Below are 11,694 nucleotides of genomic sequence, written 5' to 3' on the forward strand. Positions count from 1 at the left end.
AAAAAAAAAAAGGAAACTATAGTTTTTTTCAGACAGGGTTTCTCTGTGTAGCCCTGGCTGTCCTGGGATTCATTCTGTAGACCAGGCTGGCTTTGAACTCACTCTGTAGACCAGGCTGGCCTGGAACTCACTCTGTAGACCAGGCTCAAGAACTCAGAGATCTTCCTGCCTCTGCCTCCCAAGTGCTGGGACTAAAGGCATGTGCCACCATGCCCAGTCTAGCCAGGGTTTCTTCAACCCTTGCTCAGTGGCCAACTGTGACTGTACTAAGATACCATGGAGCCCCTGTTGAAGCCTCTGTCCCCTCAGGCAAAGCAGCCCCGACTCCCCTTCTGGACACCATGCGCCCCGACTCACTGGTGAAGATGACCTTGGGAGGTGTGAGCCTGACCTTGCTTCAGACAGCTTCCCCATCTTCAGGACCACCCGACCTCACCACCCACTTTTTTGCTGAGTTCGATGCTGCCAAAGATGGGCCCTTCGGCTCCCGGGACTTCTCCCACCTCCGGCCGCGCTTCCAGAGGGCCTGCCCTTGTAGCCATGTCCGGTACACACCACAGCCCAAGCCTGGGACTTACATGGGATACCCAAAGCCCGTGACCCACCCCCTGAAGCTTGTATTCTTTCCCACAGGCTAACGGGCACAGCTGTGCAGCTGTCCTGGGAGCTTCGCACAGGTGGGCACAGCCGGAGAACAAGCACCACTGAAATGCACTTCGGACAGCTGGAGGTGCTGGAGTGCCTGTGGCCCAGGGCCGCCTCAGAGCCAGAGTACACCGAGGTGAGGGCAGAGGAAGGGTCTGGGATCTGGTGGGTGTCAGGGCCAATTTGACCTTGTTTGCCTTGTGTTTCCCTCGAAGATCCTGAGCTTCCCCAGTCACTCTGGCTCCAAAGCCTCCGCTCGACCCTGCGCCCATCTGCGCCACACACAAACCCTTCGCCGGGTGCTCAAGGTAAGCCAGAGTGCTGGCTGCTCTAGCCAGGCTGCATCTCCCTCCAGGGGCTCTGGCAGACATATCCCTATTCTGACCTTGCAGTGACCTTGCAGTGACTGTGGCCTGCTTTTCCTTTCCCTGCCTCTGTTGAACCACTTAAGGTTGACAAAACCACGTGTTTACCCACTGCCAGCATGATGTGGGTGTGGTGGCACAGGCCGTGTAGGCCCAGCATAAGACAAGTTGAAGGCCTGCCTGAGCTACAGAATGAGTTCAAGGCCAGCCAACTTACGTCAATTTAATGAATTCCTGTATTGAAATAAAAAGTAATAAAGGAGCTGGGGCAGTGGTGCTGTGGTCCCTGTCACTGCAGGGTGTTTAAAGCCCTTCTATCTCTGCTGTGGCTCCTAACCCAGCTCCCTCCCACCACTGGGAAACCTAGGAACTTTGGTTTATGGAAGCTGCTTCCTACCCTGTCCTCACTCACCCTTGCTGACCTATTCACATTACCCCTGACTAGAGCCGGTCCCGGCGCTCCACTGCCTGCCATTGTCACTCAGAACTGTCCCTGGACCTGGCGGACTTCCAAGCTGATGTGGAGCTGGGGTCCCTGGACCGCCTTGCTGCCTTGCTCCATCAAATCACCACACCCTCTGAGCCACCTGCTGGCCTACTAGTGAGATGCCCTGCTGGTTCTATGCTGGGGTGGGAAGTGGGCACTTAGGCTCTGTCAGTCCCCTGTGGCAGCTCTGACCCCCAGCCTTTCCACAGACAGAGCCCCCACAGGCCACTGAGCAGCAGACAGTGTTTCGTCTCTCAGCACCCCGGGCTACCCTGAGGCTACGCTTCCCCATCCCAGACCTACGGCCTGAACGGGACCCCTGGGCTGGTCAGGCTGTGCGGGCTGAGCAGCTGCGGTTGGAGCTGAGTGAGCCCCAGTTCCGCTCAGAGCTCAACAGTGGGCCTGGCCCCCCAGCTCCTACCCGCTTGGAACTTACTTGTTCAGACCTGCAAGGTAATCTTGTCCAGGGACTAGCTGGGGTGGGCACCAGGACAGGCGAAGAGGCCTTGATGAGCAATGGTGAGGAAAAAGGAAGAGGCAGCCATGAGGTTCTGTCCTTTCTGTCCCCTCCAGGAATCTACGAAGATGGAGAGAAGCCACCAGTCCCCTGCCTGCGGGTCTCCAAAGCTCTGGATCCCAAGAGTACTGAGGCCAAGTACTTTCTACCTCAGTAAGTGGAATGCTGGAAGGGCGGCTGGAGAGGAGAGATGTATTCGTGTTGGTGGCAGGGCACCAATAGGCCTGTGTCCTGGCAGGGTAGTGGTGACCCTGAACCCCCAGTCCAGTGGCACACAGTGGGAGACAGCCTCTGAGAAAGGCCGGGATCTAGAGCTGTCCACCGAGAGTCCATGTGAGCTACAGCAGCCTGAGCCCTCGCCCTTCTCCTCCAAGCGGACCATGTACGAGACTGAGGAAGTAAGGCCCCCGACTTTTCCATGGTGGGCGCCATTTATGGGACTGAGCTGTGGCAAGGGCCCCACAGCTGAGAGGAGCATCTCCTCTTCTGGGTAACAAGGGACTGTGAAGCACCCATGCCTGCCCAGGGGTAGGGAGGGAAGTCCACGAGAATAGGCTCTTCAGTACCAAGGTCAGCATCTTGGCTTCATCAGCACCTAACACAATAATATACTTGGGTCTCAGGATCCTCCTCTGATGTAGACAGGTGTTGGGGTTCAGTGTGAGGCAGCGAATGGCCTGGGGCAGGACACCTGGCATCCTAGACATGCTTGCTCCCTGGTGGCTTGTGTGTTTCCCCCTGAAACTGCTGTCTTGAAGATTACAGGGATTCACATTCATGAAGTCTTTAGGGTAGGGAGGGGATTTTTGGGTACTCTGTCCCAGATAAACAAAAGCCACCCTGGGAGAGAAAGACTCGGATAGATGGATGGATGCCAAGATCTTCAATGTGAAGCCAGAAACAGGACAAAGCTGACCTTTCTTACCTGTGTAGATGGTGATCCCTGGAGACCCTGAGGAGATGAGGACATTCCAGAGCCGGACGCTGGCACTGTCCCGCTGTACCCTGGATGTGATCATGCCCAGTGCCCACATCTTCCTGCCCAGCAAGGAAATCTACGAAAGCATCTATAACAGGTAGAGACATGAGGCAGAGCTGAGCTGGGCTGGGCTGGGCTGGAGGTGCTGTCCTCTGACCTCTGCTGTTGCTGCTCTCCTGTCAGGATCAACAACGACCTGCTCATGTGGGAGCCTGCCGACTTGCTTCCCACATCCACTGCTGCTGCTCGGCCACCTGGCTCTTCGGGGTTCAAGATGTGCAAGTCAGCCTTCAAGCTAGGTATTAAAAGAACATTGGCTGGACGGGAAGGGGTAGTGCAGGTCTGGTGGGGCAGGGCCTTCCCTCCACGTCTCCTTCCCACCCAGCCACCCTCTTCACTCAGACTCGGATTCGGATGAAGACGACACCCAGTTCTTCTCGATGGCATCAGGTGTCTCCCAGACTCCTGCCTCGGAACCTTCCCATCGTCTGTCCCAGAGTACCTTCTCCACACTGGTGACAGTGCTAAAGGGTCGGATCACTGTGCTCTGTGAGGCTAAGGTGAGGCAGCCCAGAGCAGGTGAGCTTCCAACTCCAGAGTTCCCCTTGTAGAGCTACACAAGCCTGCTAGCTTCAAGTTAGGAACCAGGAGAGCAGAAAGCTTAAAGGGCCAGCAGCACCCATTGCCACAGTCTGCCTCCCCACTCAGACTACCCATCAACCCCTATAGCTGTCAGCCACTTCCCAGGCTTTTCTCTGTAAAAGCACGAGGCGGCCCAGAGCAGCTGGCTCTTCCCCTTCAGTAAGAAGCGCATGGTGCAGACCTCTGGTATTATCTGGAAGGGACTGGGGCTGCCTCAGGACAGGATGTTAAGGTGGCAGGGATGCTAGATGCAGCAGTGAAACTGAGCGTGTGCACATCTGCAGGATGAGACGGGGAAGCGGCTGGATGGCACTCACGGGGAGCTGGTACTAGACGTGGAGCAAGGCACCATCTTCAGCGTAGCCCAGTACCGAGGCCAACCAGGGCTTGGCTACTTCTGCCTGGAAGCTGAAAAGGCAACACTCTACCATCGAGGTGTGGGGACCACTGCAGCTTACATCAAGCCGGGCAGAGGGGTTTCAGGAGGGCTCTGTGGCGGGAGCAGCCTCAACTGGACTCGATTTTTTTTTTTTTCTCAGCGGCCATTGAGGACTACCCACTGCCCAATCACTTGGAAGTACCCAGCTTTGCTCCCCCAGCTCAGCTGGCTCCAACCATCTATCCATCAGAGGAAGGGGTGACTGAGCGGGGAACCTTGGGCCGCAAGGGCCAGGGTCCCCCCATGCTGTCTGCAGCTGTCCGCATCCACCTGGACCCCCACAAGAATGTCAAGGTACAGGTTGCTCTGCTGTTCATCCACGTGTGTGACCTAGGCACCTTCCTCCTTGGCACACTGGAGCTGGGCCCCCACCCTCCTGACTAAACTGCACTTGCCTCCTCAGGAATTTTTGGTGACAGTACGGCTGCACAAAGCCACTCTACGCCACTACATGGCCCTCCCTGAACAGAGCTGGCACTCTCAGGTGAGCAAAGGTACCTGGGAAGTCACATTATCATCCTGTAACTGCGAACTGACTTGGGCAAGCAGGTGGGGTGAGGAGACCAGTGTGAAAAATATGAGCTGGACTGGAGCTGACCTTGGCCAGAGCTCCTGATAAGGGTGTGGTGACAGCTGGTAGGCAACAGGTGGGGTGCCAGCTGGGATGGTCTGGACTGGAAGGTACTAGAAGAGGTCACCCTGTCCCCTCCCCAACCTTCCCTCTGGCCTGTGTAGCTCCTGGACTTCTTGGATGTACTGGATGACCCTGTGCTGGGGTACCTGCCCCCAACAGTTATCACTATTCTGCACACACACCTCTTCTCCTGTGCTGTGGACTACAGGTACCAGGTGGGGGGCCAGGGGCAGCAGGGTCAGGGGCCAGCCTCATGTGTTAAGAAGCCTGCTCCAGCCCAAGTCTGCCCCTCAGGCCCCTCTACCTCCCTGTGCGCGTCCTGGTCACTGCTGAGACCTTCACCCTCTCCAGCAACATTGTCATGGACACCTCCACCTTCCTGCTCAGGTATGCAGGCTGCCCCTAGGCCTGGTCCATCCCACTGCCAGCTGGGCTGCAGCTGACTTCCTGCTGCCTGTCTACCCAGGACCCCATGTTCTCATATGTCCTCAGGGATGTGAGTTGTCTCCACTTCCACCCAAAATCAGTCTTGTATCCTCACTCTGATAGTTCTACAAAGCATACAAAAGGACAGAAAACTGGAACACAGTGCCTAACTAAATGCAACCTGGCATGGGGTTCAGCTCCACGTAGCACCAGCAAGGAAGAAGAGAGCTATGCCTACTGTGAACATAATTTTAAAAGCTGGCAGTGGTGGAGTAGTTGTGTGATCCCAGCTTCTTGTGAAGTTGAAGCTAGAGAATCCTGCCTGGATAACAGTAAGACTGTCTCAAAAAGTTAAAAGAGATGTAGCTCAGGCTAGACCATGTACCTGCCCTGTGTTCAATCCCTAGGACTAGATGGATGGATGTATAAATAGAGAGACCATGCTGTAGGGGGATGGGAAAGGGTACCTCCATGCACTGAGAAGTACAAGTTCTATAAGAGAATTAGGAATGTTTTGAGTGAGTAGTGTCGGCCGGGTCATCCTCCCCCAGAGCCCAGGCCCCCGTGTCTACCCGTGTCCCCTATGCCGGGTCTGACAAGGCCTCAGTCAGCACTGCAGCTTATTAGGCACTTGGAACCTCTCTGCCCATCACCTCCAGTACCCCTTCCACCCCTTTGCCCAGCTACCACTGAACTGCCACCTGCAGTGGCTCCCGGGCCCTTCTCAGCCCTGTTCCCCACCAGGTTCATCCTCGATGACTCCGCTTTGTACCTGTCTGACAAGTGTGAGGTGGAGAGCCTGGATCTGCGGCGAGGTGGGCAGGGCCTGGGTCGGGCTCCCCCCACACTGAGGTTATCACCCAGGCCTATTCTTAGCTACACATATATGCATGTGTGTGCGCACGTCCACACAGCTATACCGCGAATTCTTCCCTTGGTGATGGGTAGGGCAGGGGCAGGGTGGACAGAGACCATGAGAACCTTTCTTCTGCACTCTGCCTCAGATTATGTCTGCGTCCTGGACATTGACCTCCTGGAGCTTGTAATCAAAACCTGGAAGGGCAGCACCGAGAGCAGACTGGTAAGTTTGAGGCCACCAGGAGAACCCGCACCTTGCCAGGCTGTACTAGTGTTCCTCCGAGGAAGGGCCATATCCCTGTGAGTGTCCTTCCAACCCACTGAGGGCAATAGATGGCACCTGCAGGCAAGACAGAGGTGGTCCAGGGAAACCGCCACCGTGGAGCCCAGATCTTCTCATCTTTGTGATGAGATAATAGTTCCTGCATCACTAGGCTGCAGTTGGGCAGGGATGGGTGGTGAGCCGTACTCCATCAGTCTGGAATGTCTACATATTTGGGTGGTGAGGTACTGCCTCAGCTGACCAGACAAGGGACTATCCCCTTGCTCTCCCTCCATCCATGTGGGAGACAGCTGAGATGCCCTGTGGGAAGAGGAGCCTGGTTTGTGGTGTCTCCTGTGCCAATGCCGTGCCCACCGCCCGCAGAGCCAGCCACTGTTCGAGCTGCGCTGCTCCAACAATGTGGTGCATGTGCACAGCTGTGCTGACTCCTGCGCCCTGCTGGTCAACCTGCTCCAATACCTAACCAGCTCGGGCGACCTGCACCCCCCACCCCGGCCCCCCAGCCCTACGGAGATCGCCGGACAAAAGGTAAAGGTGAGGCCTGTCCACAAAGGCTACCAGAGCTCGGCCAGGCCCTCTCTTTACACATATATACTCAAGGCCTGGATTGGAGGACCCGGAGCCACCCCTCCCTCTGGTGCTCACTCCTGCTCCTTCCCTTTCCGGACCCAGCTCTCGGAGAGCCCTGCCTCCTTGCCCTCATGCCTACCAGTGGAGACAGCCCTCATCAACCAGCGAGACCTGACTGATGCCCTTCTGGACACTGAACGGCGTAGCCTGCGGGAGCTGGCCCAGTCATCGGGTCCGTGAGGGTGCCCCTAGGGATAGCAGGCCCAAGCAGGTCCCTTCAGCCACTTCTCACACTGGTCTCTGTCTCCCACAGGTGGCCCACTTCCTCAGGCCTCTCCCATCTCCGTCTATCTGTTCCCAGGTGAACGGAGTGGGGCCCAGGCCCCTTTGCCGCCTCCTGGGGGCTGTTCTCATACCTTGGCTTCTAAGGCAAAGGAACATGAGAATGAAGAGGAAGGGGATGGAGACACCCTGGACAGCGATGAGTTCTGCATCCTTGATGCCCCTGGCCTAGGCATTGCGGTGTGTGTTGGGATGGGAGCTCTTGGGTGGGAGAAGCAGCCTTGGCTCTTGACTCAAAGGAACAGATGAGACAGTCCAGACAAGGAGACAAGTATGTTACACTGAGACAGGAGGATAGAGGAAGCGGGGGCAGTTAGCAGAAAGGAGGGCCATGTAACTACAAAGGCTGTGCAGTGCAATCAATGTCCAAGCTCACGGAAGCTCAGGTGACAGGCCCAGCAAGAGGCTCCTGGATAGGCTGCTCGGACACTGGCACTGGGCTGGTAGTCTGGGAGGGCCATTTTTGTTAAAGGGGAGACATGAAGGTGGGTGCTGGGGCTGGGCATGTTGGCACATGTCTTTTCTCTGCTCTTTCCTGGCAGCCCCGAGACGGGGAGCCCATCGTGACACAGCTGCATCCAGGCCCCATCATCGTGCATGATGGTCACTTCTCCCAGCCCCTGGGAAGCACTGACCTGTTGCGTGCGCCTGCCCACTTCCCAGTGCCCAGCAGCCGTGTGGTACTTCGGGAGGTCTCCTTCATCTGGCACCTCTATGGGGGTAGAGACTTTGGCCTTCACCCCACTTACAGGTTAGAGGCCTATATGTAGCAGCTGGTGGGATTAGGATCTGGGTGTAGCCTAGCTGTGACCTCAAGCCTCATGCATCACCCACCCTGACTTTGAGTTCTTCCTCACCCTCGGGGGTCTCCTGCCCTAGGCTAGAAGGCCTGTGCTGAGGCTTCCTCAGAGTCCGCTTGTCCCTGGGTGTCTTTTTCACAGAGCAAGAGTAGGCCTCAGTGGCCCCAGGGTATCACCTTCCCGATCCTCTGGTCCTAACCGGCCCCAGAACTCCTGGCGTACCCAGGGTGGCATTGGACGGCAACACCAGGTCCTCATGGAGATCCAGCTCAGCAAAGTAAGTGGCTAAGCCAGGGTAAACACTTAAGTGAGGCTAAGAGAGTCGTCCAAAGGGTTTGAGCCCAAAAGGGTGTTTCTTAGAGCAGCCACTCTGGGGCTGAGGAGGCACGGAGACAGATGACAGGATACTCCAAGCTGTTGGTAGTCAGGAGGGCTCAAGACACCACATCCTAGGAGGTAGAAGCCAGAGGACTCAAAAAGAAGCTTGATGAGACAGGTGGGGCCTGCAGGGTCGGAGCCAGTGAGTCCCAGTGAGAAGTCAAGGCCCTTGTAGGACAGAGCACAGAGCATGTCCCCTGTGGTCTGTGGAGCACAGTTTAAGAGAGGCTGGGGCCACCCTGGGTGGAGAGAAGGAATTTCTTCGAGACAATGAGGTATGGAAGGGGCGTCCTCAGTGTCTCACAAGGTGGGCTCTGCACTTTCAGTGGAGCAAAAGCTGTGGGAGGCTTGGGTGGGGGGTGGGTTTGGGCAGGCCTAGTTCAGTAGGGCTAGATTGGTGGCAATAGGTTCAGCTGGGTCAGTGTCCAAGCATTTCCCATCCACGGTGGGACAGGGACAGGAAGATTCTTTGGGAAGGAAGGGATCTCAACCAGACCTCCCCGTCCCTCTTGGGCCTGGCTCCCAACTCAGGCCTCATCTACCCACAGGTGAGCTTCCAACATGAAGTGTACCCAGAAGAGTCAGCCATAGTTGGGGGCCTGGGCCAGGAGCTGGATGAGCGACCACTGTCCCGTCAGGTGCTCATTGTTCAGGAGCTAGAGATCCGAGACCGGCTGGCCACCTCCAAGATCAACAAGTTCCTTCATTTGCACACGAGTGAACGGCTGCCACGGCGCACACACTCCAACATGGTAAGAGTGCACCTGAGCCAGGTGGTGGTGGCACACGCCTTTAATCCCAGCACTGGGAAGGCAGAGGCAGGCGGATTTCTGAGTTCGAGGCCAGCCTGGTCTACAGAGTGAGTTCCAGGACAGCCAGGGCTACACAGAGAAACCCTGTCTCGGAAAAAAAAAAAAAAGAGTGCACCTGGGTGTGCAGCCTCTTTCCCACAGTCCCCCTGAAGGTGTGTGTGGAGGACAGGGTTGATGGCAGTCAGGAGTGGGGATCCCCAGGCCCAGCAGACACCCGTTTATCCCCTGCCCTCAGCTTACCATCAAGGCACTGCATGTGGCTCCCACCAGCAGCGTAGGAGGGCCAGAATGCTGTCTTCGAGTCTCCATGATGCCTCTGAGGCTCAATGTGGACCAGGTGAGTAGATCGTTGTCACAAGGCTGAGCCCAGCCTGAGCCCTTCCCCAGTGCTAGGCCCTGGACGTGACCCAGAACTCTCCCTACAGGACGCCCTCTTCTTCCTCAAGGACTTTTTCACCAGCCTAGCAGCCAGCATCAACCCCATGGTCCCAGGGGATACTTCCGAGGGTAAGAGACCAGGCCAGGGAGGGGAGTCTAGATCCTGGGTGCCCCATGTCCCCTGATCCATCCTTGACCTGGGATCTTTCTGCCTGAAGCTCCCCGAGAGACCCACAGCCGGCCCAGCAGCCCCCAGGAGGGGCAGTCTGAGGACACAGAGACAGCCAGCAGCCCACAGGATGCTCCAGGCAGTAGCCACAGCTCCTCTGACCAGCAGCCCATCTACTTCAGGTAGGGTAGAGGTGCTCTGGGCCAGGCTGTCTGAAAACCCTGCCAGTGACCAGGTTAAAGACTGAAGGGTCTCCTCTCCCTTCTCTCCCCTTCAGGGAGTTCCGCTTCACCTCTGAGGTGCCCATCTGCCTGGATTACCATGGCAAGCATGTCACTGTGGACCAGGTGGTGAGTGCTTCCATCAGGCAGGCTGTGTGAGCTACTCTCTGAGTCCAATGTCTGGGACCAGGATTTACAATGGGTATCCCAAAACATAGCCACACACCCTCTTCTCCTTCACAACAGGGCACTTTCATGGGACTCCTAATTGGCCTGGCCCAGCTCAACTGCTCCGAGCTGAAGCTCAAGAGGCTTTGCTGCCGGCATGGGTGAGCTCCCAGCCCCTTTGGGGAGAGTCTTCAGCCTTCCCTCTGCCATTTCTCAGGGGTTGTATGGCCTTGGCCAAATCCTCACTCTTCTCAGGCCTTGGTTTCTCCTCTGTGGTAGGCTTTTGTTGTTCCACAGCACTGGGTAAAACCCTGGGGTGAATAGGTGCTCACACTTCTTGTCTTAGAGGTACCTAGTCACACTGCCCCTGGGCCCTGTGTCTCTCTTCCATGTCATCCTTCCAGGCTCCTGGGTGTGGACAAGGTGCTCTGCTATGCCCTCCATGAATGGCTGCAGGACATCCGCAAGAACCAGCTGCCTGGCCTGCTGGGAGGCGTGGGTCCCATGCATTCAGTTGTGCAGCTCTGTGAGTGTGGCCTTGAATTCTGTTTTGTTTGGTTGGGGGTTTTTACAGAACAAATAGATCAAGGGGAGTAAGGGAAGCTCCCAAAGTGGGAGGGGTTCCAAGGGAAGACTAACCTTTTTGAAGTATTTATTTTGTGTGAGCACGGCGGGGGGGTGCATGCGTGCTGTAGAGTACATGCACACAAACATCAGAGGGCGGCTTACGGATCCTCTCCTCACACGCTGCAAGCCCTCAATATTGAACTCAGACCAGCAGACCTGGCAGCAAGCCTACCTGCTGGGCCATCCTGCTGCCTACTTTTTTTTTTAAAGATTTATTTTATTTATGTATATGAGCACACTGTAGCTGTACAGATAGTTGTAAGCCTTCATCTGGTTGTTGGGAACTGACTTTTAGGACCTCTGCTCGCTCCGGTTGGCCCCGCTTGATCCTATTAGCTCTGCCAGCCCAAAGATTTATTTATTATTATACATAAGTACACTGTAGCTGTCTTCAGATGCACTAGAAGAGGGCATCAGATCTCATTTCTGGTGCTTGTGAGCCAACATGTGGTTGCTAGGATTTGATCTCAGGACCTTTGGAAGAGCAGTCAGTGCTCTTACTTGCTGAGCCATCTCACCAGCCCTTATTTTTTTTTTTTAAGATTTATTTTATGTATATGAGTACACTGTAGCTATACAGATGGCCATGAGCCATCATGTATGTGGCTGCTGGGAAATGAACTCAGAACCCTTGCTGGCCCTGCTCACTCCAGCCCCGCCCCGCTTCACTGTAGCTGTCTTCAAACCAGAAGAGGACATCCAATCTCATTACGGGTGGTTGTGAGCCACCATGTGGTTGCTGGGATCCGAACTCAGGACCTTCAGAAGAGCAGTCAGTGCTCTTACCCGCTGAGCCATCTCGCCAGCTCAATTTTTTTTTTTTTAAACTAGAGTCTCACTATGTCTGTCCTGGAACTCACTATTCCCGGACTCATAAGAGTCCACCTGCTTCTGCCTTCCAGGTGCTGGGATTGCAGGGCACTGGCACCCTTTTTATTTTTTATTATTTTTTTT

The 11,694-nt window shown here is 55.8% G+C and overlaps 1 protein-coding gene across 1 annotated transcript in view; it reads left to right on the forward strand.

The window, feature by feature from the left end:
• Atg2a (autophagy related 2A) overlaps nt 1-11,694 on the forward strand; it is a 20,839-nt gene that overhangs the window by 5,690 nt on the left and 3,455 nt on the right. Inside the window, exons 9-37 of the mRNA XM_031389414.1 lie at nt 310-547; nt 634-781; nt 861-953; nt 1,456-1,611; nt 1,707-1,950; nt 2,071-2,167; nt 2,253-2,412; nt 2,948-3,090; nt 3,177-3,292; nt 3,396-3,553; nt 3,920-4,070; nt 4,175-4,368; nt 4,478-4,558; nt 4,810-4,916; nt 5,003-5,095; nt 5,879-5,949; nt 6,139-6,215; nt 6,639-6,803; nt 6,948-7,077; nt 7,159-7,367; nt 7,730-7,938; nt 8,129-8,264; nt 8,914-9,117; nt 9,413-9,514; nt 9,603-9,684; nt 9,774-9,906; nt 10,002-10,074; nt 10,192-10,274; nt 10,518-10,639. Coding sequence (XP_031245274.1) covers nt 310-547; nt 634-781; nt 861-953; nt 1,456-1,611; nt 1,707-1,950; nt 2,071-2,167; nt 2,253-2,412; nt 2,948-3,090; nt 3,177-3,292; nt 3,396-3,553; nt 3,920-4,070; nt 4,175-4,368; nt 4,478-4,558; nt 4,810-4,916; nt 5,003-5,095; nt 5,879-5,949; nt 6,139-6,215; nt 6,639-6,803; nt 6,948-7,077; nt 7,159-7,367; nt 7,730-7,938; nt 8,129-8,264; nt 8,914-9,117; nt 9,413-9,514; nt 9,603-9,684; nt 9,774-9,906; nt 10,002-10,074; nt 10,192-10,274; nt 10,518-10,639 — 3,975 coding nt within the window. The remainder of the gene's footprint in view (nt 1-309; nt 548-633; nt 782-860; nt 954-1,455; nt 1,612-1,706; nt 1,951-2,070; nt 2,168-2,252; nt 2,413-2,947; nt 3,091-3,176; nt 3,293-3,395; nt 3,554-3,919; nt 4,071-4,174; nt 4,369-4,477; nt 4,559-4,809; nt 4,917-5,002; nt 5,096-5,878; nt 5,950-6,138; nt 6,216-6,638; nt 6,804-6,947; nt 7,078-7,158; nt 7,368-7,729; nt 7,939-8,128; nt 8,265-8,913; nt 9,118-9,412; nt 9,515-9,602; nt 9,685-9,773; nt 9,907-10,001; nt 10,075-10,191; nt 10,275-10,517; nt 10,640-11,694) is intronic.

Source organism: Mastomys coucha, unplaced genomic scaffold, assembly GCF_008632895.1.
Source record: "Mastomys coucha isolate ucsf_1 unplaced genomic scaffold, UCSF_Mcou_1 pScaffold21, whole genome shotgun sequence".
Classification (NCBI taxonomy): Eukaryota; Metazoa; Chordata; class Mammalia; order Rodentia; family Muridae; genus Mastomys; species Mastomys coucha.